At 52.6% G+C, this 26,444-nt stretch overlaps 8 protein-coding genes and 2 pseudogenes across 8 annotated transcripts; 4 read left to right on the top strand and 6 right to left on the bottom strand.

Moving 5' to 3' along the window:
- Positions 1–4: 4 nt before the first annotated feature.
- On the bottom strand, positions 5–673 carry SAPIO_CDS0974 (annotated as a pseudogene; the record flags this gene model as incomplete).
- A 315-nt stretch (positions 674–988) lies between these two features.
- Positions 989–2,058, bottom strand: SAPIO_CDS0975 (Homocitrate synthase; the record flags this gene model as incomplete). The annotated part of the gene is made up of 2 exons (XM_016783642.1): positions 989–1,994; positions 2,051–2,058. The coding sequence occupies 2 exons, from the start codon at positions 2,056–2,058 to the stop codon at positions 989–991; spliced, it is 1,014 nt and encodes a 337-aa protein (XP_016645916.1).
- A 364-nt stretch (positions 2,059–2,422) lies between these two features.
- SAPIO_CDS0976 lies at positions 2,423–4,624 on the top strand (annotated as a pseudogene; the record flags this gene model as incomplete).
- Positions 4,625–5,107: 483 nt separating this feature from the next.
- SAPIO_CDS0977 (uncharacterized protein) lies at positions 5,108–6,050 on the bottom strand (the record flags this gene model as incomplete). Its single annotated transcript, XM_016783643.1, has 4 exons — positions 5,108–5,129; positions 5,216–5,310; positions 5,430–5,620; positions 6,041–6,050. 4 exons carry the CDS (start codon positions 6,048–6,050, stop codon positions 5,108–5,110), a joined length of 318 nt encoding a protein of 105 aa, XP_016645917.1.
- A 795-nt stretch (positions 6,051–6,845) lies between these two features.
- SAPIO_CDS0978 (Uncharacterized protein) lies at positions 6,846–7,664 on the top strand (the record flags this gene model as incomplete). Its single annotated transcript, XM_016783644.1, has 2 exons — positions 6,846–7,184; positions 7,296–7,664. The coding sequence occupies 2 exons, from the start codon at positions 6,846–6,848 to the stop codon at positions 7,662–7,664; spliced, it is 708 nt and encodes a 235-aa protein (XP_016645918.1).
- A 560-nt stretch (positions 7,665–8,224) lies between these two features.
- Positions 8,225–9,017, top strand: SAPIO_CDS0979 (uncharacterized protein; the record flags this gene model as incomplete). Its single annotated transcript, XM_016783645.1, has 3 exons — positions 8,225–8,262; positions 8,358–8,721; positions 8,805–9,017. 3 exons carry the CDS (start codon positions 8,225–8,227, stop codon positions 9,015–9,017), a joined length of 615 nt encoding a protein of 204 aa, XP_016645919.1.
- Positions 9,018–9,542: 525 nt separating this feature from the next.
- On the bottom strand, positions 9,543–10,534 carry SAPIO_CDS0980 (Fructosamine-3-kinase; the record flags this gene model as incomplete). Its single annotated transcript, XM_016783646.1, has 2 exons — positions 9,543–10,231; positions 10,348–10,534. 2 exons carry the CDS (start codon positions 10,532–10,534, stop codon positions 9,543–9,545), a joined length of 876 nt encoding a protein of 291 aa, XP_016645920.1.
- Positions 10,535–11,325: 791 nt separating this feature from the next.
- On the bottom strand, positions 11,326–17,960 carry SAPIO_CDS0981 (putative glutamate synthase [NADPH]; the record flags this gene model as incomplete). The annotated part of the gene is made up of 5 exons (XM_016783647.1): positions 11,326–11,458; positions 11,535–17,535; positions 17,597–17,637; positions 17,715–17,768; positions 17,827–17,960. 5 exons carry the CDS (start codon positions 17,958–17,960, stop codon positions 11,326–11,328), a joined length of 6,363 nt encoding a protein of 2,120 aa, XP_016645921.1.
- A 4,974-nt stretch (positions 17,961–22,934) lies between these two features.
- On the top strand, positions 22,935–24,109 carry SAPIO_CDS0982 (uncharacterized protein; the record flags this gene model as incomplete). Its single annotated transcript, XM_016783648.1, has 2 exons — positions 22,935–22,970; positions 23,048–24,109. The coding sequence occupies 2 exons, from the start codon at positions 22,935–22,937 to the stop codon at positions 24,107–24,109; spliced, it is 1,098 nt and encodes a 365-aa protein (XP_016645922.1).
- A 753-nt stretch (positions 24,110–24,862) lies between these two features.
- On the bottom strand, positions 24,863–25,817 carry SAPIO_CDS0983 (uncharacterized protein; the record flags this gene model as incomplete). Its single annotated transcript, XM_016783649.1, has 4 exons — positions 24,863–25,069; positions 25,128–25,272; positions 25,347–25,553; positions 25,807–25,817. 4 exons carry the CDS (start codon positions 25,815–25,817, stop codon positions 24,863–24,865), a joined length of 570 nt encoding a protein of 189 aa, XP_016645923.1.
- Positions 25,818–26,444: the final 627 nt, after the last annotated feature.

Below are 26,444 nucleotides of genomic sequence, written 5' to 3' on the forward strand. Positions count from 1 at the left end.
ATCCTCAAGCCTTGGGTTCCGGCTTAGAAGCCAGATCGATAGCCACCTTCTCCATCCTCTCACTCACCAATTTCACCAACGACTCAACGCCCACCTCCCCCAATGCCTTCAAAATAAGTCCCTCTAACTCCTCGCTCATACCCTCCCTCTGATCAACATAAACATCCAACCCCTCCTCCGTAAACAACGTCTTCGCAAACCAAGTAACAGCCCACCTCTCCGTCTGCCCCGTCGCGGCATTCACCCTCTCCCCCCACCCGATCATCTCCCACGGACATGAAATCGGCTTCAGAAGCCCGCTCCCGCGCCAATTCCACACCGTCAAGTCATCCTTGCCAACCGCCGTATCAACGCCGGAGACGGTCTTGACCTTGGAAGAGCCTTTACTCTGGTAGGCGACGACGTCCGTGATGCGCGGGTTGCCGGCAGACGTGGGTGGGTGGGTGCCGTAGGTTATGGTGAGGTTTTGGGCTGTGCGCCAGCGCTTGAGAGTTGAGTGGGTGACGGTCCAGGTGCGGTGAAGCCATTCGACGGGAGGTGAGGTGGCGGAGGCGGCTGTTGTGGGTTTGTAGTGTCTTGGGGCGCGGATTTGGACGGCAACGGCTTGAGCTGTCTCAGTGAGGTCCGCGGAGCTTTGGGCCGGTTGTGTTTCGGCGGGTTGTTCGATAGTCATTGTGTTTTTGTGAATTGTACAATCTTTAGCTGTGATGAATATATATTTAAAATTATTACATGAGATGAAAACCGCGATGTTTGGGATATTTGATGTTTAAATGGGGCGAGTTGAGGTGTTGAAAGATGGGAGCTCGGGGGTTACGTCGATCGTTTCTACGAGTTTCAGAAGCTGTCAAGGCGTGAGAAGAAAGTCTGGGCACCACAGACCACAAGTCGCAGCTCGGGGGATCACGAATACGAAGGTATTGATGTATAAGGTTCTGGGAAGGAAAAAGTGGTATTGGGTATCTTAAATATGCTAGTTTAATAAATTCTAATCGCGCCGTCGCTCAGTCTGTCCACGCTCACCTCTGCGGACATCCCGATGACCACGATCTCGCCTTGGAGAGGAGCTTCTCCTTCGCCGTCGACTTTCGGCGTCGCGCTCTCTGCCAGGCTCGCTACTGCGCTCCCTCTTCCGATGGCGTTCTCTCGAACGATGCCTATCTTCACCGTGATGCCGATGTCTCCTCTCCTCTCGCCGCACGTGCCTCTCACGTCTACGTTGCTCCTTTTCAAGTTTCCTGAGCTCCTCCTCGCGTTCCAGCTGCGCACTCTCCCTTGCCCTCCTAACCTCTCGGACCTTTGCCGCGCCAGCTTTCATCATGGCGAGTGGGTCATTGGACACTAACCTCGCCGCCTCCCGCTGCTTCCGCAGAGGATCTTCGTTGCCCCAGACATCCTTTGATGGAGGCTCAACCTCAATTTTGGCATCCGTCGACGTATACCACGGATTCTTCCCTAGTTCATTCTTATTGCCAGCCGCATTCGAGATCCGCATCCTATATTGATCCTCGTACTCTCTCCGTAAATGCGCCGCCTCTTTCTCAGCCTCTGGGTTCTTCTCGGCGTGGCGGTAGGCCTTCTCGTCCCCAATTAAATCAATATGTCCATCCCGACCCACGAGCGGTGCAGAGCTCGACGTAGTTGTCTTCCGCAATCCTTCGTCCCTTGGTGCGCGCTCTCGTGCTACTCGGAGCTCGAAGTCCGTATCATCCTCTCCCGCGCGCTTCCTCTTCTTTCGTTCCTTGTAACCACCGTATCCAAGGCCGGCCTGCTCTGAGACCCTCGAAAGGCAGCCGTCGACTCCCGCACTCTCCGGTTCCTCGTAGGGTGGTGGAACTTCTCCACGTAGAATCGCTAACCGACGCTTAGCATCGTGGTCTTGCATGCGCTGTTCTTCGGCTTCCTCTTTGGCCTTGGCCTCGGCCTCGTCGCGCCGGACGCGGGCGATGTTGTCGGCATTGTAGACGTTCCATGATTTCTTTCCTAGGAGATGGCTGGATATGGTGTGAGTATTTGCAAAAAGTGTTGGGATACCGATATTCATACTTACAGAGGCATGGTGATTTATTCACTTTCCCATCCTTGAATGATCCAGTGGGTTGGTATGGGAAGGGACTGGTGCCAGTTACGATGACATCGACAGTACGGAGGTCCATAACGAATTTGTGGTCTCCGTTTGTTTGAGAGACGGAAAACTTCAAATGTACACAGTTCGCCACCATAATCGGCTAAACGCTAGGGCGAGGGCATGCCAATCTTCCCCCACTACACCACCATTAACAAAGTCCGTTTCGTTTGATTCGCCACCGTATGCGCTACTGAACGCTGGCTATCACCAAAAAATTATTTCCCACCGTCGAGTTCTCAAAGAAAGGCAAGTTTTGTCTGCAACCATTGACCATCACCCCGATCACCCACGGCTATGTCCAGGCCAAGCCTGCGCCAAGGTCTCGACCGCGACGTCTACCAACTCGTCCGGAAACTCGAGGACGAGTTAGAAGACCAAGAGTCCGCCGATTCACAAAACAAGAAGACCCCTCGCCTCACCGTAACCGCCGTTTATGAATACATCCGCAGGTCCAATTCAAGTCTCGGTCGACTAAAACGGAAGCCGCTGGAAGAGTCGATCGAGAGGGTCTTGAAGTTCCGGAAAAAGGACCTTGAGACCCAAGAATCGGAGGGCGACGAAGAGGTAGAAAGCACGAAAGATACCCCGGCGAAACCGGCGACGGACCCGAGCCTGTTGAATAGGCAGCTTGCGAGACGGTGGAAACTAGCCGAGAAGAGGGAAAAGGAGCTTGAGCGCGACGACAAAGCCGACGCTGGCGAGGGTGCAGATAAGATGAGTGGTCCCAAGAAACGAAGGCGCTCGAGATCGCCATCCGCTTCGGGCCAGGGCCGGATGACAGACGGGGATCAAAAATCTACAGATGCACAGTCGCGGTTAGTGGCGCCGAAGAAATGGAGGCCGAATAAGGGCTACGAGGTCTCGGACTTGGATAATCTTCCTGTACTAGGAGGAATTAGCGATGTCGTGGCAGACTTCGAGGAGCGCATTTGGCCGGAGATGGTACCCCGAGAGGGAGAGGATGAGAATGGCGTCGGGCGGAGCGCTGTGCGGTCACTGGTGCTGTCTGGGCCCCTGGGTTGTGGTAAATCATCTATCCTGGCGCACCTCGCCTCACGGTGGAAAGTACCACTTCTGAAGGTGGATTGCGAGCAGCTCGAAGGGTCCGAGAGGGCCGAAAGGAGCTTATCAGACGTCTACGACGAGGCAGTCGGCATGGCCCCCTGCATCGTTCAGCTCACCGAGATCGACACGTTATGGAAGTCGGAGGGAGTCAGTCAACTCCAACCAAGTACGGCAGGACATCAAGTCAAGCAATTGCTACTACGATTGGCGAGAGTCAGAAACACGGAACGGCCCATCGCCATCGCGGCGACGACGAACCATCCTGAAAAATTACCCCGAAAACTCTTTAAGGCGGGACTGTTCGAGGCAACCTACACCATGAAAGCGCCAAGCGAACATTCGCGCCGTGAAATCCTCGAGACATTAGGCCAAAGCCGCGGCTTCCCGCCCCTCGATTATACAGCAGCCGCGCGCCGCACCCACGGCTACGTAGGCGACGACCTCTACCAAATTGTCAACCAGAGCCAGCGCCGAGCGATGGTAGCCAGACGGCCCGTAACGTTAGAAGACCTCGAAGAAGCCGCGAAGCAACACACCCCCCACCTATACAAGGAAGGATTCAGCAAAATCCCCGACGTAACCCTCGACCAAGTCGGCGGTCTCCGCGGCGTCATCAGCCTCCTCGAGCTCAACATCATCAACCGCATCAAATACCCCAGCTTCTACAAACACGTCAACAAGCCCGCCGGCGTGCTCCTCTGGGGCCCGCCCGGTTGCGGCAAAACTTACGTCGCTCAAGCCATCGCCAACGCGGCGCAGGCGAGCTTCATTCTCGTCAACGGACCCGAGCTGCTGGATAAATACGTCGGCGAATCGGAGAGGAAAATCCGCGCTCTTTTTGAGCGTGCGAGGGGCTGCGCGCCGTGTCTTGTCTTCCTGGACGAGATCGACTCGTTGGTGCCCCGTCGAGAAAACACCTCCACCGAGGCGGGCACACGCGTCGTGAATACCTTCCTCACGGAGCTCGACGGCGCTAATGGTCGCGAGGGTGTTTACGTCGTGGCGGCGACGAACCGGCCCGACATGATTGACCCGGCCATGTTCCGCACTGGTCGCTTCAACCGCAAAGTCTACGTCGACATGCCCAACGAAGAGGAGCGCGTGGATATCCTCACCACCATCTTCCGGTCGCGGGGCATTCCAGGCGACATCTCCGTCGTGGAAGCTATCGCTCGGAACCCGAGGTGCGAAAACTTCAGCGGCGCGGATCTCTCTGAGCTTAGCGATCGGGCTGTGCTCGAGTATATTCAGAGAATGCTGCCCACCCACACGTCGTCGCAGACGAATGGCATGCAGATCGACGGGGTGGCGGAGCAGAACGCGGGACCTTCGAGGGCGGATTGGGAGGCGGCGATGAATGGGTTGAAGCCTTCTGTGAAGAATATTGAGATTTATCGGGAAATGGCGTTGGCTGATGAGCTGGATGATTAAAAGTTTTTGGCATTTTTGAATATATATATATATTATTCCCCTGTTCATTTGTCTCGGCATCATGAGGAAGGAAACCTTTAGACCTTTGAATCGATATGAATGGAAAGAAGACATGATTGCCACATGTGAATTCTTGGTTAACACTGTGTAGTTTTCATCTCAGCTCATTCTTAGCTCGTTTTGTAATCTGATAGAACAGAAACCGCCCCTTACCTTTTCTAGAACTATGTTTATGAGACATCATCAGATATATATAACCTGTCTAGTAGTACAGCATGCAAGGTATGTCTCGGTATTGTGAGATTAGATGGTGGGGAGATGTATTTACTAAATGGATGGCCTCACGTTGGCCGCCACTAGTATTCTAAAGCTCTATTGTACACATGAGGAAACTTTTTTTCGCCAAACATTGCTCTGATGCAGGTCGGATTCTAAGTTGGTGGTTGGGGTTGTTTTTCAAAAAATAAAGATACATTGGGTCGTTTAGCAGGCATCCTTGAGGAAGCTATAAGTTTTCTTCAGTTAGCAAAGCTGCTCTTCATCTTGAAGTGACGAGGCAAACCCCGGGGGGGGGTTGGAAATAAGACTTACGCAATGAGATCGTTCCTGTCCTTCTCCTTCTTGAGACCACCGAAGGCCATCTTGGTACCGGGGATGTACTTCTTGGGGTTCTCGAGGTACTCGAACTATAGCAAATTGGTCAGTAAGCATGCCTAGGGAGAGAGACGGCGGGAATAAGGTCTTGCGCGGGAGGCGAGCTTCCGCGTAAAGCTATGAAGGGATTTAAAAGTTGGACTTTACTCACCAGAGTCTTCTCGTCCCAGGTGATGCCCTTCTGCTTGTTGGCGTCGGTGTAGGCGTAGCCCTCGACGGCACCGGTCTTACGGCCGAAGAGGCCGTGGAGAGCGGGACCGATCTTGTTGCCGGCGCCGGCCTCGGTGGTGTGGCACTGCGCACAGCGGGTCTTGAAAAGGTTGGCACCCTTCTTAACGTCGCCTGGTAGGAAAGTCGAGTTAGTTTGAGGTCGTGGAGACGTATGCGTGTGTCTGTGTGTATGTATGTGTGTGATTGAGAGAGGGGGTCATTCTTCGAGCTCCCCATGTCATGATCCTTCCGCAGTCGAAGCATCGGAGGCAGATCCGGACGAGGGGGGTCGTGGCCGGAGGGTCTTAGAGCCTTCACATGCTCTGCCGCTCCGTGCTCCCAACTCTCTGCAGGATAGCTCCGGGGGAACAAAAGAGCACCGAGGCCTGTTCCAGGACAGTCGACGGGAAAACCATCGAAGGGAAACGGTTCGGGAAGCTCAGGCGCCCCCAATTGACAGCCGGAGTGGCCACTCCGAAGTGTTGGGGGAGTCTCGAGAACACGATCACAGGTGCGAGGGAATAAATGGTCTGAGGCCCGCGAGCTACTTACCACCAGCCATTGTGTCTGATTAAAGGGGGGGAGGAAGAAAATAGAAGTGTTAAAGGATCGTTGATTTGAAAGCGACGCTACAAAAGGTCGTCAGGTTCGAGTTATCGAGTTCGTGAAAGTTGAAGATGAAAGGCGAAGTTAAGTTCGAGGAATGAAAGGATGGGAAGGAGGAGGGAAAAAAAGGTTTGACAGGATTTGCGCAGGGAAAAATACCGGCTTTTAGTGGCGTAGCAAGAAATGCGTTAGCCGGGAGCTCGGATGATGACAGACCTCAGTCTTTCGAGGGTACCTGGGTACCTCGTAATGGGGATTTAGCTCATCGGGGAACACAGTGGGGGCTTCGTGCAGCCAATCGGGGTTTGCGAATTGCCAACACATGCTAGTTCAGACAAGAAGCCGGGAAAAACTCGGCGTGTATCTGGGTCACAAGGCGCTATTCTGGAGATTCTCCGGGAATTCCCGTGGATTAGTCATCGCTAGCTGTCTGGGGCGGCTTTGATTGACCTGGTCATCACAATCGCATGCTGTGAAAATCGATCTCACCAACTGGCACCAAGTGGGTCTCCGCGGAATAGCGTTTTGCAGGCTTTTTTTTTGCTCTGGATGGTCTGAGCAGAGCCGCTCTTTTTTTTTCGGATGCGGGCAGGCCAGTACAACCCGTGACTACTGTCCATTGCATTGTGCTCGGTTTAGTACGACACCCCATCCTAGCCTCCCTAAGACGGCACAGGAAAGCGCGGCTGGCAAGTCCCAAGGCGAGGATTGACCTTCACGGGTGGCTTTTTAACACCCAGAGCGGCACACGATGGCTCCCCCAAGCAGCCTCATCCTCTCGACGCGGAGCGCCTCAGCAGCGCTCCGACATCCGGTGATCCGAAACTTTTCAACCACCAGACTCCTCGCGGCGAAGAAGCCGGCGGCGCCGCATAAGCCCCTCGTGCTAGAGAAGCCTCTGAAGTTCAACCCCCCCTCCCATGGATCGCGGTTACCAAAGAAGCGCATACCTCAGCACTATGGCGGCCAGCTGTCCCAGGAGGAGATTAAGGCTCAGGACCGGCGGGACTATCCCACGATGATGCCGCCGCAAGGGACGTGGGCGCATTGGTTCTGGACGAATCGGACGATTCACGTTGTTATCACGGCGGTATGATTCTTCGGGAGCCTGTGCCCGGAGAGGGGAATCTTCCCCTCGCTGGGGCAGGCAGATATATCCGAAAATGAGGCCGCATATGTACTAACGTATTGGGATTGGTAGGGCACACTCCTGGTACTCGGAATATCAACCTACTTCATGAATTTCGCGCACACCTCGCCCTTCGCGCACCTTCTCCCTCCCATATCCGAATTCTCCGAGCACCCGATCGACTTTATCCAGACGTACTTGGCCGTGATGAAGATGCATAGCCAACACAACAGCCAATTGGCGTTCGAGAGTCGGTCGAAGAAGATGGACGATGTGCTCAAGAGGCAGGCTTTCCAGATGGCGCATAAGACGGAGAAGGGCCCAATTGAGAAGTACTTTGGCCTGGGCAGGAAGGAGCCCGAGGTGGAGGAGACCCCGGCCGGGGAGAAGCCGGAGGCTGTTGAGGAGGAGAAGCCTAAGAAGAGATTTGGGATCTTCTAAGGGGATTACGACATGGCACTCTAGATGTGGCTACAGAATATTCAGAGGTAGATGTCCTCGTCCTACTTCCAGAGATACTGGCAAGTTGTAAATATCATTGTATCAAAAGCACCAATACAGTAATATCTCCACACGATCTTGACCAAGAAACCCGAACCCTACGTAGTTAGTAATTATGAGAAGATGGATAGAAAATATAAATCCCATTATGGCGGATAAAAGCGCATAACCTGTTTCTGGCGATCTTGGAAGAACTGACGTTGAGCGATATCGGCTTATCGATAAGCTGCTCGAGACGCATTCATGAATTGATTGATTGATTACGCTGATTTGTGCTGCCAAATGACGACAGAACCACTGTAAAGGGACACTATCAATCCCACCCCACCACCACCACATCACCAGTCACACCTCGACTTAACTCTACCGCTTCGTGTTTGCCTACCAGAACCTCTCTTACCCGCTGTCACTACCACAACCTCCTCCAGACTCATACTTACGCGATCTGCTCGTTTCCGTAGTTGCTTGCAGTTGTCAACTTCAACTACGCATTTCTAAAGATGGGGGCCAACTCCAGCAAAGTAACGGCTCAAGACAAGTACGCCAGAGCCTCCCATCCACCCTCTCTCCTCTCTCCTCACACAACTCCCTCTCCATACGAACGCTGACTTACCCCCTCGTCACACTTCCCAGAGCCATACTAGACATGAAAATCCAACGTGATAAGCTCCACCAATACCAACGCCGCATAACCATCCTCACCGACAAAGAAACCGCCATCGCCAAAGAGATGCTCTCCCGCGGCGACAAGAACCGCGCGCTCCTCGCCCTCCGCCGGAAAAAATACCAAGAGGGCCTGCTGGCCAAGACGGACGCCCAGCTCGAGCAGCTCGAGAAGTTGACGTCGAGCGTCGAGTTCGCGCTCATACAGAAGGACGTCGTGTTTGGGTTGGAGCAGGGGACGAAGGTGTTGACGGAGATTCATGCGGAGATGGGGGGGATTGAACATGTGGAGAAGTTGATGGGGGAGACGGCGGATGCTATTGCGTATCAGCAGGTATGTTGGGGGATGCTGTGGATCCTACGAGGGCCGTCCTTTCTTTCTTAGTTTTCGGGGACTAATGAACGGTGTGTCTACAGGAGGTGAGTGACATGCTTGGTGGTAAGATTACGGCCCAGGATGAGGAGGAGGTGGAAGATGAGTTGGCGGCGCTGGAGGCCGAGGTCGCAGGGAAAACGGCGGTGTTGCCCAACGTGCCGGATTCGAGACTTCCTGTCCACGAGAGACCCGAGGGTGTCTCGGAGGCGGAACCGGCGAAACAGCCCGAGCGGACAGCGATGCTGGCATCTTGATCCGCGTTTGCTAATGAATCGTTTCTTTTAACTTGCTTATAAATGCCGGAGTTTTCGTTCGGTTACGGAGTTGTTCATTGAGCGGGCGGATTTATGAAAGAAGACCTAGAATGGTGGCATTTCTCCTTTTTTGCATCAAAGGGTCCGGAGCATATCGTCTTTTTCTCGGAAACGATGGGGAGTACGCAATGATGTTTACGAAGAATCTTATCATTTTCATATCTAAGGCGGGGTGTTGTTTCTTTTTCAACCCAGCAGGGAAGACTCATTACACATTCCCCTTTCCTTTTTACCCACCCTCCATTTCATATCGTTCTCGGCCAGTTTATGTTCGATAGATATGAGGAACCCTCCTCTAGACCATTAAATCTCATAAGTTGCCATACTTCGAAAGCAGCTTCTGCATGATAGACATCGCCGACCCACGATACCCTCCACCAAAGAGGGCGGTATGATTCAAATGATGATACCTAAATCTCATCGTCAGCTCCCCGGCATTCAAACAAAAAGAAAGGGACCAGCAACTCACAGTTCATACAGCAACAGCCTATCCTCCCACTCCTCAACCGGCTCACCTTTCGGCACCAACCTCTCGTATTCCTTCCAAAACCCGGATCCAAACCCCCCAAACATCTTCACGATCCCCAACTCATACTCCGAATGCCCATACACGCACGACGGATCATAAACCACCTCCTCCACCCCTCCCTTCCCCCCAATCCGTCCCCTCGCATGATTCCCAGACCATAGATCCCCATGAACAACAACGGGCACCACGCCCTTGAGCCGGTCCTCCCCCAGGAGCATAGGCACGACGTTCTCGATGGTATTATTCACGACATCCTCTAGAGCCCCGTCACTCTCGCCCTTGCGCTTACACTCAAGCAAGATAGCCCGGAGCCTATTCTCCCCGAAGAAGGCCGCCCAGGAATCCTGCCAGCTGTTTTCTTGGACCGTCGCGCCGCAGCACGTGGGCACGGGGAAGCCGAAGGCGGGTGTTGTGTGTCCTGTGGGGATGGGCGCGGGTGTTGTGTGGAGCTTTGCGAGCTTCTGGGCTAGGGATTGGCCAGAACCGGCGCCGGAGGAATGGGAGAAGTCAAGGAATTCGGTGGCGAGGAAGAACTGGTTGGGGATGGAGAGAGGCCCGTGGGCGAGGGATTTGGGGCAGAGGCTGGGGACGACGGAGTTTATTGCGTTGAGGGAGGCGTGTTCGCCTGGAAGTTGTAAGTCAGTCTATCTCAGGAGCCGTTCGTTCTCACACAGAGAAGAAGAGATGCCATCAATTGCTTCGGACTAAGTCAAAAGAGGCCCATGTAATAAGGTAAAATACCTCTGAACATTACTTCTGAATCACTACCGCTTCCCGTCTTCACGAAATAATCCACTTCCTCTCCGTTGACAGTGGCCGTCAGCCGAAATGTGGATGCGAAGCCAGAACCTCCGTGCGGTGATATCTTCGTCGTCGCGGCATCGAGACCGAGCGCCTTGATGAGCGCTGGGTCTACGGTCGGCGCCATTCCTATAAGTTACCTCGTCTCGATCGGATATCGGTATAAGTCTGCAACGGTAGTGGTATAAAGCTTAATTCTACCTGCTCTGTCCTTGAGCCCAGTCTGGATAATAAGACGAGAGGACGAAAGGACGAGAAGATGGAAGGATGAAGAGAGGATGAGGGGTTGATAACAATAAGCCTGCGCCTGCACGAATCATTACATCATCCGATATCATCCATTGTTTCCTGATCTTCGCCATCTGAATGATTCCACTTGGATGTGTTTGTGCATCATGTGCTTCCACTTCTTTCATTTTAGCAATAGTCGCAATGGGAGCATGGTTCGCCATTGATATCTATCCCATAACTAGGAGTTACATTTCAAATTATAGAATCCAATCCAACCCCAGCTTTCCAAAGAATAGATCAAACCTATAATAACAAGTCCGGAAAAGCAAGGGCTAACACCGAAATGCCAACAGACAAAATGCTGTCAGAATCCCCCCTCCGAAGACATCAATGATACAGCATGTTCGAGACATGATGGAGAAGGAAAAGAAGAAACACATAAAACACGCGAATAGAGGATGCAAAACAGATCGAATCAACCCGCTGAAAAAATTCGTAGAAAAAAAAAAAAAAAACCCATCTAACATGGAGGGGGAATAAAGCACAACTATTCTATGCCATGCTGCCATACTTTCTAAAAATGCTTCGATGAAAAAAAACGAGACGCCCTTCGTGATACAACTTTTAGAAGCTCCATGAACCTCCTTTTTAATTGCAACATCAAAACATGCTTCTCATGTCATCAAATCATGCCTTCTCCATGGCCTCGAAAACCTCCTGTGCGGTGGTCCGAACAATACCGCCAGTTACAGGCAGTTCAGTACAGTTCTCGAGGTAGAGATCGACCTCGCGAGCGGCCTGGCGACCCTCGTTGATACCCCTATTATATCGTTAGTATATTTTGCCGTGAAAGGTAGAGAGGCGGGGGGCCTGTAGTAGGAACTAATTAAACTTACCAAACGATGAGGGACTGGCCGCGGCGGCAGTCACCAGCAGCGAAAACGCCCTCCACATTGGTGCAGTACTTGCCGGCAGGTGTCTTAACGTTCTTCCTAGCATCCTTCTCAATCATGTCGCCGAGGACGCGATCTTCGGGGCCGAGGAAACCCATAGACAAGAGAACAAGGTCGGCGGGGAAGAACTCTCGGGAGTCCTCAAGCTTCTTCATGTCCCAGCCGCCATTGGAAGAGCGGGTCCACTCCACGCGAACGGTGTTGATACCCTTCAGCTTGCCCGTACCGTCATCGACAAACTCCTCCGACATGATGCAATACTCACGAGGGTCCTTGCCTGTGTGCTGCTTAACTTCATTGTGGCCGTAGTCGACCCGGTAGATGCGAGGCCACTGGGGCCAAGGGTTATCACTAGCACGCTCGGGGGGAGGCTGTGGCAGAAGCTCAAAGTTGACAACAGACTTGGCGCCGTGCCGGAGGGAGGTACCGATACAGTCATTGCCTGTGTCACCACCGCCAATAACGATGACGTTCTTGCCCTTGGCCGAGATGTAAGCACCGTCGGCGAGCTCAGAGTCGAGAAGAGATTTGGTGTTGGCGTGAAGGAACTCCATAGCGAAGTGGATACCCTCGAGATTGCGTCCCTTGGCCGGCAGGTCTCGGGCGACAGTCGAACCGGTGCAGATGACTACGGCGTCGTTCTCAGCCTTGAGGTCGGTTAAGGCGATCTCCTGGCCGATGGCCACGCCAGTCTTGAAAACGACTCCCTCAGCAGCCATAAAGTCTGTTCGCCGCTTGACAATTCGCTTGTCGAGCTTCATGTTGGGAATACCGTACATCAAGAGGCCACCGGGACGGTCAGACCTTTCATACACGGTGACACTATGACCGGCCCTATTGAGCTGGTCTGCGCAAGCCAAACCAGAGGGACCGGAACCAATAATGGCAACCTTCTTTCCAGTGCGGACCTCGGGAGGCCTAGGAACCATCCAACCCATCTCAAAACCGCGATCGATGATGGCGCACTCAATGGACTTGATACCAACAGGGTCCTCGTTGATTCCGAGAACGCAGGCACCCTCGCAAGGGGCGGGGCACACGCGACCTGTGAACTCGGGGAAGTTGTTGGTCATCAAGAGTCTGTCGAGGGCATCACGCCATCGATTTCGAAATACCAAATCGTTCCATTTGGGAATAATATTGGAAATAGGACAACCGGTTTCTGACTGGCAGAAAGGAACACCACAATCCATGCAGCGGGCCGATTGATATTTAAGCTCATCCTCGTCCAGGCGCTGGCTGAGTTCCTGCCAATCCTTGATACGAGTCTTAGCCGAGCGGTACTTCTCCGTGCGGCGGTGATACTTCATGAAGCCTTTGGTCTTGTCAAGGACGAGGGCCTTCTTCTTCTTCTTCTCCTCCGCAGCACCATCGGCAATCATTTCCTCCATATCCTGAAGCTTGGGACCGTTGCTGTTGGCTACCTTGGGTTGGGGAGAAGGCGTCGGGATCGGGACGATGAAATTGGTAACGCCGTTGGACTCAGCTGCCTTCTTGGCAGCTTCCTCTGCAAGAACCCTCTTGTAATCAACAGGAAGCACCTTCACGAAGCGGGAGAGAGCCCTAGAGAAGTTCATCAAGATACGTGCAGCAAGCTCGGATCCAGTGTAATGGTGGTGATCCTCGATAAGGCCACGAAGGTATGCAACCTCAGAAGGGTCTTCGACCGGGCCAGTCTCGACCATCTCGGAGTTCAACTTGGAGAGGAAATCGTGGTGCTTGTCGAGAACGTAGGCAATACCGCCTGACATACCCGCGGCGAAGTTGCGGCCAGTGCTGCCGAGAATAACAACCCTACCACCAGTCATGTACTCACAACCGTGATCGCCGACACCCTCAACGACAGCAGTGGCACCCGAGTTTCGGACGGCGAAGCGCTCGGCGGCGATACCACGGAAGAAGCAAGTACCGCTCGTAGCTCCGTAGAGACAAACATTACCGATGAGGACGTTCTCCTCGGCCTTGAAGACGGCGGAGCGTGGAGGGTAGATGATTAGGCGACCTCCAGAGAGACCCTTACCGACGTAATCGTTGGCATCACCCTCAAGCTCCAACGTGACGCCAGGGGCGAGGAAAGCACCGAAAGATTGGCCAGAGGAGCCCTTGATATTAACATGGACTGTGTCTACAGGCAATCCCACTTCGCCGAAGCGCTTGGAGATGTGGTACGAGAGAGAGGTACCCAACGCTCGGTCAGTGTTGACAACCTCGCACTCAATCCTCGACGGCAGGCCCTTTTCGAGCGTCGTTTCGGATTCGGAAATGAGCTTGTTGTCCAAACGGACGTAGAGCTTGTGATCTTGCTTGCGGACGTTGAAGGTAGCTACGCCAGGACGGAGCTTATGGGCGGGGGTGAGAAGCAAGCTCAAGTCAATGTTGGCGGTTTTGTTAGTTCGCAGATCGTCGCGGACGGTAAGCATCTCGGCACGACCGACCATCTCATTAACGGTGCGGAATCCGAGCTTGGCCATGATGGCTCGCATCTCGTTCGCGACGTAGTAGAAGAAGTTAATAACATGCTCCGGACTACCCGCAAACTTCTTCCTGAGTTCGGGATCCTGAGTGGCGATACCAACTGGGCAAGTATTCAAATGACACTTCCTCATGAAGATACAGCCCATGGCGATCAAAGGAGCAGTGGCAAAGCCCCACTCCTCAGCTCCAAGGAGACAGGCGATGGCGACATCACGACCGGTACGGAGCTGACCGTCAGTCTGGACAACGACGCGGCCACGCAGATCGTTAAGGACAAGTGTCTGATGAGTCTCTGCGAGGCCAAGCTCCCATGGGAGACCGGCATATTTGATACCAGTCCAGCGCGAAGCACCAGTACCGCCGTCGTGACCAGCAATAAGGATGTGGTCAGCCTTCGCCTTGGCGACACCAGAAGCGATAATGCCAACGCCGACTTCCGATACAAGCTTGACAGACACACGCGACCTAGGGTTGGAGCACTTCAAGTCGTAGATCAACTGCTTCAAATCTTCAATGGAGTAGATGTCATGGTGAGGAGGCGGTGAAATAAGACCGACACCGGGAGTGGAATGACGGGTGCGAGCAATGGAGGTGGAAACCTTGTGGCCGGGTAGCTCACCACCTTCGCCGGGCTTAGCCCCCTGGGCCATCTTAATCTGAATCTCGTCAGAGTCCGCAAGATACGCGGAAGTAACACCGAAACGACCAGATGCAACCTGCTTGATGGCGGATCTCATGGTGTCGCCGTTGGGGAAGCGCTGTGAGCGCTCAGGATCCTCACCACCTTCGCCAGTGTTGGATTTACCCCCGAGTCTGTTCATGGCAATGGCGAGAGTAGAGTGAGACTCCATGGAGATGGAGCCATAGGACATGGCGCCTGTGCAGAATCGACGTACAATCTCGGTCCAAGGCTCAACTTGGTCAATATGGATAGGTTCGGCATCTTCAAAGTTGAAGTCAAGTAGGCCACGGAGGGTGCACGACTTGATCTGCTCATATTCCCGGCGAGAGTAGGCCTCGTAGGACTTGTCATTCTTCGTGCGAACGGCATCCTGGAGGTTGGCGATGGCAGTGGGGTCGTTGATGTGGGGCTCACCACCGTCTCGCCAGTGATACTCACCCGACTCGGGAAGAGATTCGATGCCCACAGTGTACCTCGAGGGGAAACCCCGCTCATGGAACCTGAAGCCATCCTGGGCAATGATTTCGAAAGTAGCACCCTGGATACGAGAAGGTGTCCCGTAGAAGCACTTCTCAACGACTGCCTCATCAAGACCGAGAGCCTCGAAGATCTGGGCACCCTTGTAGCTGGCCAAGGTAGAGATACCCATCTTGCTCATGACCTTGAGAATTCCACCGTCACAGGAATGCTTGTAGTTCCGGATAAGCTCATCATCAGTGAGCTTCTTCTTAATTAAGCCTTCGCGGTTGAGCTTGAGGATGCACTCCATGGCGAGATAAGGGTTGATGGCATCAGCACCATAACCGAGGAGCACACACATGTGGTGGACTTCCCGAGCCTCGGCGGTCTCGACAACAATAGCGGCCATGGATCGCCATTTGTTGGAAACCAAATGATGGTGGACCATACCAGAGGCCAGGAGAGCAGAAACAGCAACACGGTCGGCACCTGTGTTCCGGTCAGACAAAACGATGATCCTGTCCTTGGCTTCTATTGCCGACATAGCCTCGCTACAGATAAAATCGAGGTGTTTCAGATAGCCGTCGACGCCGTCCTTCTTCGGGAAGGTCAGGTCAATAGTCTTGACAGTCCATTTGGGATACTTTATATGCATGTGCATTAAAGAGTTGAACTCGGGAATGGAGAGGATAGGGCTAGGTAGGAGGAGACGGTCACATTGAGAGCTGTCCATTTCCAGAAGGTTGCCCTGCGGACCCACATAGCAATCGAGAGACATGACGATAGACTCTCGAATAGGGTCGATAGGGGGGTTGGTGACCTGGGCGAAGAGCTGGCGGAAGTATTCGTAAGGTAGTCGAGGAGCCTGCGCTAAGCATGCGAGAGGAGCATCGTTACCCATTGAACCCAGTGCTTCTTTCTCGTCTGAGGCCATGGGCGCCAAGAGCAAGCTGACTTGCTCATGGGTGTAACCGAAGGCATGCAATAGAGGATCCTGCTGGAGGGGAGCGGAGTCGGGCTTAGGAGAAAGGTCCTTCTTGGCCGAGATGGTCTCGTACACCTCGGGTAGAGTAATTAGCTCTCTCTCAACCCAGGACCGGAAGTCAAAGCGGTTCGCAACATTGGTCTTCAGCTCGGTGTCATCAATGATACGGCCAGCTTGTGTGTCGACGAGCAACATACGACCAGGCTGGAGACGACCCTTCTTGATAACGCGCTCAGGGTCGACGTAGAGAGTTCCCACTTCGGAAGCACAGATTATACGGTCATCATCCATGACGTAGAAACGGCAAGGCCGAAGGCCATTTCGGTCAAGATTGGCACCACAATAACGACCATCGGCGAAGGTGAAAAGGGCGGGGCCATCCCAGGGCTCCATCTGACAGGCGGCCCATTCATAGAATGCAGCCTTTTTAGGGTCCATGCTAGAGTTCCCTTGCCAGGCTTCAGGAACCATAAGCATAACCGCTTCGGGTAAGGAGAGGACGCCGTTGATAGTCAACAACTCGAGCACATTATCAAAGGCGGCAGAGTCGGAACCGCCCTCCTCCACAATGGGATAGAGCGCCTCAAGTTCGGTGCCAAATTTGTCGGAACGCATGACACCCTCTCGAGCCTTCATCCAGTTCTTATTACCACGGAGAGTGTTGATTTCACCATTGTGGGCAGCCCACCGGAGGGGTTGAGCACGATCCCAAGAGGGGAAGGTGTTTGTAGAAAACCGAGAATGGACAAGGGCGAAGTGTGCCTCATAGTCCGCGTTGACGAGATCATGGTAGTACTGGTAGACCTGCACGGGGGCAAGTTGGCCCTTGTAAACAATATTCTTGTTCGACAAGGAGCAGAGGTAAAACCAGTTATGCAGCCCAAGAGTGTGAGTAGCTCTCTTCCTCAGGACGTAGAGCTGCCTCTCGAAAAGACGCTCATCGAATTTCTCGGGGTCAGTCTGCTCAGGAGCATTTCCAGTTCCATAAGCGGATGCCAACACGACGAAGGGCTGCATTATAACGGGTTCTCGAGACTTGGCGGCAGGACCTAGAAGAGTGGAATCGACTGGGGGGCGGCGCCAGCCCAGCACTCGGAGGCCCAGAGACTCGGCAATCTCCTCAAACTCGCGGATGGACCGTTGGAGAGTCTCATCGTGAGGCTTGAAGAAGAGGTTGCCGACAGCATATTGGCCAGGGGCGGGTAGCTTTATATGTTCCTCTCGCTCAAAATTCTTGATAAAAAACTTATGAGGGATAGAAGTCATTACGCCAGCACCATCGCCATCTCGAGCATCGGAACCAGTCGCCCCACGATGGGTCATGTTGCACAGCAGGTTTCGAGCTGTGGGTGGACCTGTCAGTTTGCGGAATTCTAAATATTGAAATCATGACAAAGAACTCACCATCGCTCACAATCTTGTGGCTGGCCTTGCCCTTGATATGACTGAAGAATTGACAAGTTAGAGGCCCGTTCCAGTTTTGTATACACATCCATAGAAAGCAACTAAACACTCAACATACCAGGCAAAACCAACACCACAGGCATCCTTTTCCAAGCTAGGATCATACAAACCCCTGAAGAAATGGTTAGTACCATACATAGCCCAACCAGCAATGGGGCTTCAAGACTTACTGCTTCACCGGGAGGGTGCCAGCCCAAGAAGAATTATTCTCATCTTGGTATTGGTAGGGATGATACTCCTCTTGTAGGGCGTCAATGTGGGTTTGTCGATCATCAAAATCAGTAGGAATGCCCATGCTAGGCATCTCTCCCTCCTAGGGCGTGGGGTGGGACGAGGAGATTTTGAGAGGGGATATCGGTCTTGACGTCGAGGCAAGGAATGGGCAGCTACAGTAGCAGACGCCACCCTCGAAATGACTCTGGAGGAGAAAAAGTTAGTTGAGTAAACGAGAGGTTGATATTGAGTGTCAGGTATTAGGAATGCCGAACTTCGTGGGAAAGATAGTTAAGATGGGAAAAAACTTGTGGAGGTTTTTGTGAGGGAGAGAGATGTTAAAGAAAGAGGAAACAAGAGGGCAGATATAATCGTGTTGGGCATGTGATGTAAAGCATTTTCTTAAGCTTAAAGAGAGGGAAGGAGCAGAAGCCAAACAATGAAGGTATGCAAAGATGCGCCTCTTTGACACATCAAAACAGAGCTTCATGCTCCAGTTGTCCAACTAGGGAAGGTCCAAGCTGCCATGACTGGGCTAGATCATGTAAGTGATCCTTTCCCTCCCCCAGCAGCACTTCATGAATGGCACAGCACCGAAGCACAGAAAATAAACTGTTGCAGCAGCTGATCACTCCTCCGCACTTTCTAGCCTCAATTCAGACAAAGGGCGTTTCAATTCAAGGCAAGAACTATAAGCAGCGAGGAAGAAAAACGTAATAAAGCGACCCTGCACTCGCAGACGTTGCGCTGCACCATTAAACGAGCGAGGTTAGGTTAAACATGCATGGTGACAGGTCCCCACTTGTCTCGACTGGGTGGGATTTGCAGTCCAGGTGACGAAAAGTTGTGCGAGTTTCGGAGACGGTGTTGCCGGAGTCGGGGGTAAAAGCGCGCCGGCACAAGAGGCGCCCCTAGCCGGGCGGCGGCCCATGGCTATCCGAGCAAAGCGGAAAAAGGCGGCGTGGGCCGGAGACCTGGGCACAGGCACTTATACCATCTCAATGGCTCGACGGGACATGTAACATGGCACAGAAAATCCACACCAAGACGGGAAGCATAGGTGCGTCACTGGACGTATAGAAAGACGGAAGCAGCGTGTCACGGAGTCGTGGGAGTTGAAACGATTCGATCTAAACTGTCGATCGGAACCCAAAGCTCGAATACGGCGAAGCGCCTACATTGGGATATGGGAGATGTTGCGACCAGACGATGGTGTATTGGATGAGGAGAAAAGGTGGGTATAACTTTGTAGCTCTCTGCTGGCAGTGGGAGATTAAGTGCGAGGAGGGACATCTAAACTTACTCTCAAAACTTGCTAGGTTATAAGAGGGGGGGAAGGTTTAAACTGGCTGTTCGATTGCTGAGGCCTTCCTGGGCGAGGTAAGTAGCTGTTCAAGAGCGATTCTTTTCGCTGGATGGTCGTGATCCTGGTGGGGAGATGGTAATGAGCGGGCAGAAGGAAGGAAAGAAAAGTCAAGACGAGCTTTGAACGAGTGGAGGGGCTCAGAAACCTTTTATTATGGTGTCCTCCAGGAAGACAACACAACGCCATTGCCATGCCATCGACCCAAGGTGGATGGTGGGGGGTGGGGATATTGGATCTCGTGTGGGAAACCCCATCGACGAGCGATAGCTCCTGCAGTGATCATTGTCTACACTAGAGAAAGAATGTACTCTTGGATGACCACGGGCCTAGACAGGTATCGATACATGTTGGAGGGCAAGGCAAGAATCTGGCGCGATGGGTTAAACGGGTTAGATCGAGGCAGCGGAAGGTAGTGTAGCAAGAGTCAGAAGCAAGAAGTGGACAGGTGGGATAGGCTGATTGTGTTGGATAGTAGAATAGGCCGGGCTGGCTGGCGGCGAGTTTGTTCTCCGTACGGCCCCGATTTGGTGGGACGACCCAGAAAAGGCTTATCACAATGCGGCGGCCTAGTGTTACATGCGTGCCGAGGCTTTGTGGGGGTGCACAGATAAATAATTTAACATCAAAGACGGGCATGCGAACTTGAGCAACTGCTGGAGCAATTGGCTGTGGCGAATCGAATATCGCTCTCCTTCGACGTCACCTCTCTGTGAAAGGAACTAAACTAAACGAATCTAGCATGGAACGCCCCGGACAGCGGCGGGCCAATCATTTAAAGCATATTACCCACCCATTATTGCATACGCCAAGAGGACCCACTTGGCTGTCTGATGAAACGGATAGATCAATAATTCAACTTGATAATCCTTACCACTCGCAAAAAAAAAGACACCACAGCCCTGTTTAAGTGACCACGTTGAAGCAGTGCTAGGCTGTGGCATTCCCTCTCAATTTAATGAGGGTTGTGTGGTCATTCTCAATGAGGACGAGGAGAGTGCAGACCGACATGTGGTTTTTCGGAAAAATCGCCTGGTGGACCATGTGAGTAATTACGAATCAACTCATGATGAGTTGGAGTAAGAAACAAAGTATTAACAGATGGAAACGTGCTGGATCAATGCATCAATCAAATTGGTTTACGTTTTCTATTTCCAGGGGCAGGTTTCCTACCCTTGGTCCAGCGATGAATTGGCAAACCCAGCTCAAAATGAGAAGAATAGTGAAGAAAGCTATGATCCATCCCCTGATCCATTGACTAAAAGACGACATCATAATACTACACGGCACGGGTCACATGGAGAGAGACAAAATTCTTAAGATTAACTGCACAGGCGAACCAGGAGTTAGTTTACCTTCCCCTTAAGTCTAGTGCTCCCCGGCCCCTTGATCATTCTTCGATGCTCTGTTCCTGGGTGAAGATGTCAGAGATGAGCCAACACGTAATAATAACCCGAGCTCCCCGGGCTTTTACTCATACTTTGGAGGTTCACCGAGAGAATCTGCCTGCTGGACCTGGGCCTCATTTGGCGTAACCAATCAGCAGACTGTCTTCTAACCAGATGAACATCCTCCGATGTCGTTCTCGTTTCACTTACACCTCATCACACTGTCGGCAGCATGTTCAAGGATTGGCATCAGCGCAGGCGGCGGTGAGCGTCTGCGACCAGTAGGTTATTTCTCATTACAACACGGATTTGACTAATAGCCAGGTCATCGCATTCGGTCTTTCTCTCCTTGCTTTGCTACTCCGCTGAGCGCGGTGTCGGGGAAAGCCCTTGAGAACTTGGCCGAGAAACCATCGGTGAGGATTTAGGAGTGCCGGTCTCGCCATGATTCGGGACTTTTCTCCCTCGGTATATCTATGATTTGCAGAGCGTACTGCGCCTAACCCATAGGAAACAAGTCTCCTGTATCCGGGCTTGTACAATGCCCTTTTTTTTTTTTCCTTTTTTTTCTCTTTTTCTTTTTTCCTTCTTTTCTTCTTTTTCTTTTTCTTTTTCCTTTTCTAGCCTCTTTGCGCAGATATGAGGCCCTGTATTGGCTCAAGAAAAAAAGAAAAAGGAGTCCGAAACGAGGGCAATACATGGGGCCTGACCAATGGTGGGCGCCGACTTTCCAATGCCCCGGACCCTTGCATCCACAGCGTAGGAAACGGTCAAGATCCTGCATCTTTTGGAGGGCTGCAGCTATGCGATGCGTCGGCTACTTCGTACATTTGATGCGGGACCTAGCGTGAGAGGGTGTAAGAGGATGTTCTGAGGCGAGTCAGACCAGGTTAATTAGAAGCTGCCATGTACCGGTACGGAGGTGGTCTAAAAGCCCCGCCCTCGTGACAGAGCCTCTATCATAGCACCTTCAATCATCTTCAAAAAAATCGACAAAGAGAAAGTTTAGCGTTCCGGCCAATCACAGGGGAGCCATCGTGCAAGAATCTCTTATCTCGACCCTATAACTTCGAGATCCTCCCCCCCTTTTGCTTCGAGTATGCAATGATGGGCATACAGCTGTAGCAACTCGTGAACAGGAGGGTATCGTCAGATTGACATTTTCTGGGGATCGACGAGGATCGTATTGTTAAATAAAAAAGTCACGTTCTTTTCAGCGACGTGGTTTTAGTCAGACCAGCTTAAATTCCAAATCGATAACAAAAGAGCAACAGATCTGCATGTCTATCCACTGCTTCCGCCCTGCTGTCTTCCAATTACTTTCGTATGCTTGTAGGGACCAAAGGCGAAACCAACTCTAGGTGGGGACCACCAAAACCAAGACTGATCCGCTTATCTCTAGCTACACTAGAAAACTTCCGAGGAGATGGTGCAAATCTAACTTGCTAGTTTGCACCTCTGCTTTTCATCATTGATCCGCCCCCACGTTTTAGAGAGCCAATGCGCAGCAGCGTATTTCCGAACATTTCTGAAGGTTTGCGACCAAAAGCAGCCTTTCGCTATATTTTACACCCCCCCTTTTGCTGACTTACCCCATTAGCCCCGTTTAGACCGATTTTGGTTTGCCTTGCATGCTTTTTTGGAGAGCGACCGAAATCGGAGTCAGGGCCTCGCAGGCCAAAACTGTCCCTCCTGCCCAGACTTAATAACAAGAAGTGGAGGTGCCTTGGATGCACACGTTCCGAATAATTCCGATGCTGGCAGATAAACCAGAGGATGAGCAGTTCCAAAAAGTATTACTGAAGTCCATTAATAAGTTAAACTTGCTGGATGATTCATTGGGCATGAAGGCAAAGATCGATGTGAAGCTCCGAAATCTCCCTGAATTGCTCTTCGTGATAATTGCATATTTAGTTGCCTTGCTTCATAGTCGTACCTTGGATTATATCGGGTCCACAGGGCAGGTGGAGAGGTTACTTCAGATGAATTACGCAGGATAGCGATACCAGGTGGTGTTTCTCCAGCCATTTTTAGGGACTTCAAAATATACACAACTTTGCGAAGACAATGGACCTGGCCATATTGAGGGTTGATGAACAATAATACCATTGTATGCGGGAGTGCGTCCTGGGATATGGCTTGAGTGAATAGGGATGCATCCAGACGACGTCATTTGTGATATTCCGAACAATAGCCGCTTTACATAGCTCTTCTTCCCGATGAGGAAATTGAATCGAGCCTCACACGCACGCAGCCGTAGGCCTTTATTTACTTTCACAGAGCATATCCAATATCCCTAAACGCATTGCTCAAGATGATGTCCTTACTCCCAGACTTCACACCCCGAGATGTAAGATCGCCGGTCCCTAGAAATTCCCTGGGACCCCAAAAATGCATGCAAAACAAAAAAGCTAACGCGTTGACAAGCCCCACTCCCTCTGGTATACATCCTCGCGACATCCTCACATCCCCCCTCTCACCGGCGACGCGGCAAACGGCCCTAATGGAGCCAACCCCCAAGATCCGAGCCACCGGCGCGCCGGCCACCAGCACCAACAGCACCAACAATACCACCACCACCTAGCCGTCGAGCGTTCCCAGCTAGCGCGTCTGCGCGCCGACGAGCAGCACATGGAGCGCCTACGGCTCAACGTGCAGAACTTTGGCAGCGGGTGGCTGAAGCCCGCGGGCGTCATCAAGACGCTGCATCAGATGAGGGAGGAAAGGCGAGAGCAAGAGGAGCACCAAGAGGCGCTGAGGCGGGAAGCGTTGGCGCAAGAGCTGGCGGAGGCCGAGGCGGCGGGGCAGGAGGAGTTTGCGGAGGAGGAAGAGGGGATGGATGATGTGCAGCTGGATGAGGCGAGGGATTTGGACGACGATATCCCTGAGGGAGATGGGATGAGTCTAGGGTTTGGGGACTCAGATAGCGAGGGGTCGTCGACTGTGCCGGATGATGAGGGGGAGGGATCAGAGGCAGACGATGAGGAATTAACGAGAAGGGAGCAGGTGCAAGCGCAGAATGAGCTCGTCACGGCGGGGATGCGCAGGACGGCCGATGCGTTCCGCGAGGCTCTCGCGAGGGGCCATGCTGATCCGGCCGAGGATATGTACGGCGGGGAAGAGGAGCTCGACGAAGACGGCCAGGGCCACATGTTGGACGAGGAGGACTTTTACCAGAGCATGGTGGAGCCCGGCGAGGACATGGATATGGACGCGAACCTTGATGATGAGATTCCCGAGGCTGAACTTAGTGGCTACGAGCATACTGATTCGGATGCCGAGCTGACGAGTAGCGAGGAGGAGGATTACTCGGAGCTGAGGATGAGCCATCAAACCGCCGCACTAGCGCCCCCGCAGAGCCCTCCGTCGTTGCGAGCTAGAGGCCGTGATGAGCCGAGGGTGAGCATGGATCTTAGCAGTATCTTGTCGCGGGACGAGAGCAGCTTTATGGAGAGCAGTCCGGCGATGCGGGGAGCGCGACGTCCGTGAAAGTTCGGGCAATGGGGTAATGAGAATTACGAGCCGAAACGGAAACATGGGTTAGGCGTGATGGCGGCGTTTGAATCGGAATCATAGAAAGCATGAAACAGCAATTATGTATAATACCCGGCGGATGTCAAAAAGCTCTCTAGTCTTTCGTAGGAGGAAGGCTCAGCGATCGGGATAAGGAACGATGAACGATGAACAGAAATCATATTTGATGTATTACAAAAGCGCTATATCGTATTACCATAAAGTAGCTTCCCAGATCCCTCCAAAGCCATCGTTAGTCCTAGGGAGTGCCTTTTTAACCCCCATACTTCCGTGACCCTTCCCCAGAACAGGGTAGAAAACAAAGCGAAAAACAGAGATTTCTTTTGTTTTGCTCTCAGAGCAACACCACAAAACGCCTGTTTTGATGCCGTGCAAGAAATGTGGATCCGGTCCCCAACGTCTATAAAATGCATCAGGGGACACAACCACGAGAAAAAAGAAAAGAAAAGAAATCGAGAAAACCCCCAGTTTTCCTCGCCGAACGTCATTCCGGACGCCTTGATGCGGTCTAATAAGCCAGACACCCACCGCCCCTCTTGGTTATGCTCCTCAAATATATGTGTGTGGTTGTTCCATACAAGCTACCGAAGGCTGCCAGTGGATGTTTACCACTCCGCTGGCGCAGGGCTTCGGTTCGAGAGCGAGATGATAAAGAATAGGATTCGTCCGTTTCGCCGATCTCATAACGTCGTGTAGGGTTGTCGTCGCTCAGAACAACCAGACATACATAAAGATGAGGATGACGGCCGCGAAGAAGGCGAGCCACGCCTTCCAGGGTATGCCGGTGCGTTCGGCCATCAGGAGCATGCGGTTCATGGTGCCTCGGAGGCGGACGCGTGTGTTGTCGAAGCCTTCATTCATCTTTTCCGCGAGGGCGGAGGATTCCCGGATCTCGTCACCGATGGCTACCGTCATCTATTGGGGTGAGGTTAGCAAACGCAGGTGAGCGGGGAACTGGTAGGTGTCTACGTACGTCTTTAAGAATCTTGACCTTCCCCAGGATGCCATCTACCTGCTGGTCGTTCTGGCTCTCAAGCTCGTTCAGGACCGCATCGCTGTACTGTCCCCTAGCGTCCGATGTTAGCATGCCGCCGCCCAGCCCTTCTGCGTTCTCCTCCCTAGCCATTTTCATCCACAGAGCCGAGTGTGATAGATTTAACCGCAGTGCAAAGGATGGTGGATGACTCCTTACTTCTTGTTCGGTGTCGCCGGCCTATATCCACCGCTCGCCACACCAAGATGATTGCCGTCTCCTCCCGTCGCCGTACCATTTCCAGGATAACCATAGCCGCCGTATCGGTTAGGGCTCGCGCTCACGGGTCGCCGCGCCGCTTCGCCGGCATCGTAACCCGCAAAGAGGGCGCTTCGCGGGTCGCGCTGGTGGAGATTCGATGCGAATCTACGGAATCGAATATCGTGGTTAGCCAGCCTGCGTCATGGGCCCTCAAGGTACCAGTGGATCTCGAGAGGGGTTTAGATTGCGTCGCCTAGGTCATCAAGGGTGCCGAGTTGTCGGGTGGCGGTTTTGGATAGGCGATAACTAGAGATCTGGCGGATGGTCGTGATCTTCGGGATGAGGGAGGGGGGAGGGGGGATGATCTCGCGTATCGCCTGCGACGAGGTGAGATAAGGCGACATGGGACGCTACTAACCTTGATGACATTGTTTGCTAGATCTGATAGATTTGCCAAGAGATCTGTTGATGCAAAAAAGAGTATCTCGGTAGAGAAAAGAGTAAGAGAGAAGAAGAGAATAAAAAAAAAGAAAAGTTAAAACTCGGGAGAAAATTCAGGGAGTATCAAAAGGCATCAAAATCTTGAATCTTGAAGAAAAGTTCAAGCCAGGGTGTTATTAGCTTGCAGGGGGGGTGATAACTCGAACCAGAATCCCGGCATTGTTAGTGGTTGAGATCGCAGCATAGTTTCCTCGTAGTGCGCGGAATAGGGGCCATGGTTGATTGACGAGTTTTGCTGGTTGGTTCGTTTGGGGAGCCTTAGTCACTAAGATCGTCCATTCCCGCGATTAGCCTGGACACTCAGATCGGATGGCGAACCTCAGGCATTTGACGGGTCAAAATCAGTGTTCAAGTTACTTCTACGAAATCGTCCTGACATCAGACGCTCGCGTCCTGCAAAGATCGAGCAGCGTCTCCGCATCAGCACAGGGCCGATTTGTTCAGAATACACTTCTAGGTACGATCGGTTATTCCGATCAAGTGGAGGCGATAGAGTACGCAGTAATGATGCCACCCAAGCCTTGGCCGCTCCAAGCCCGCTGCTCCACATCGGCG

Source organism: Scedosporium apiospermum, assembly GCF_000732125.1.
Source record: "Scedosporium apiospermum strain IHEM 14462 chromosome Unknown SEQ_SAPIO_0044, whole genome shotgun sequence".
NCBI classification, from domain to species: Eukaryota; Fungi; Ascomycota; class Sordariomycetes; order Microascales; family Microascaceae; genus Scedosporium; species Scedosporium apiospermum.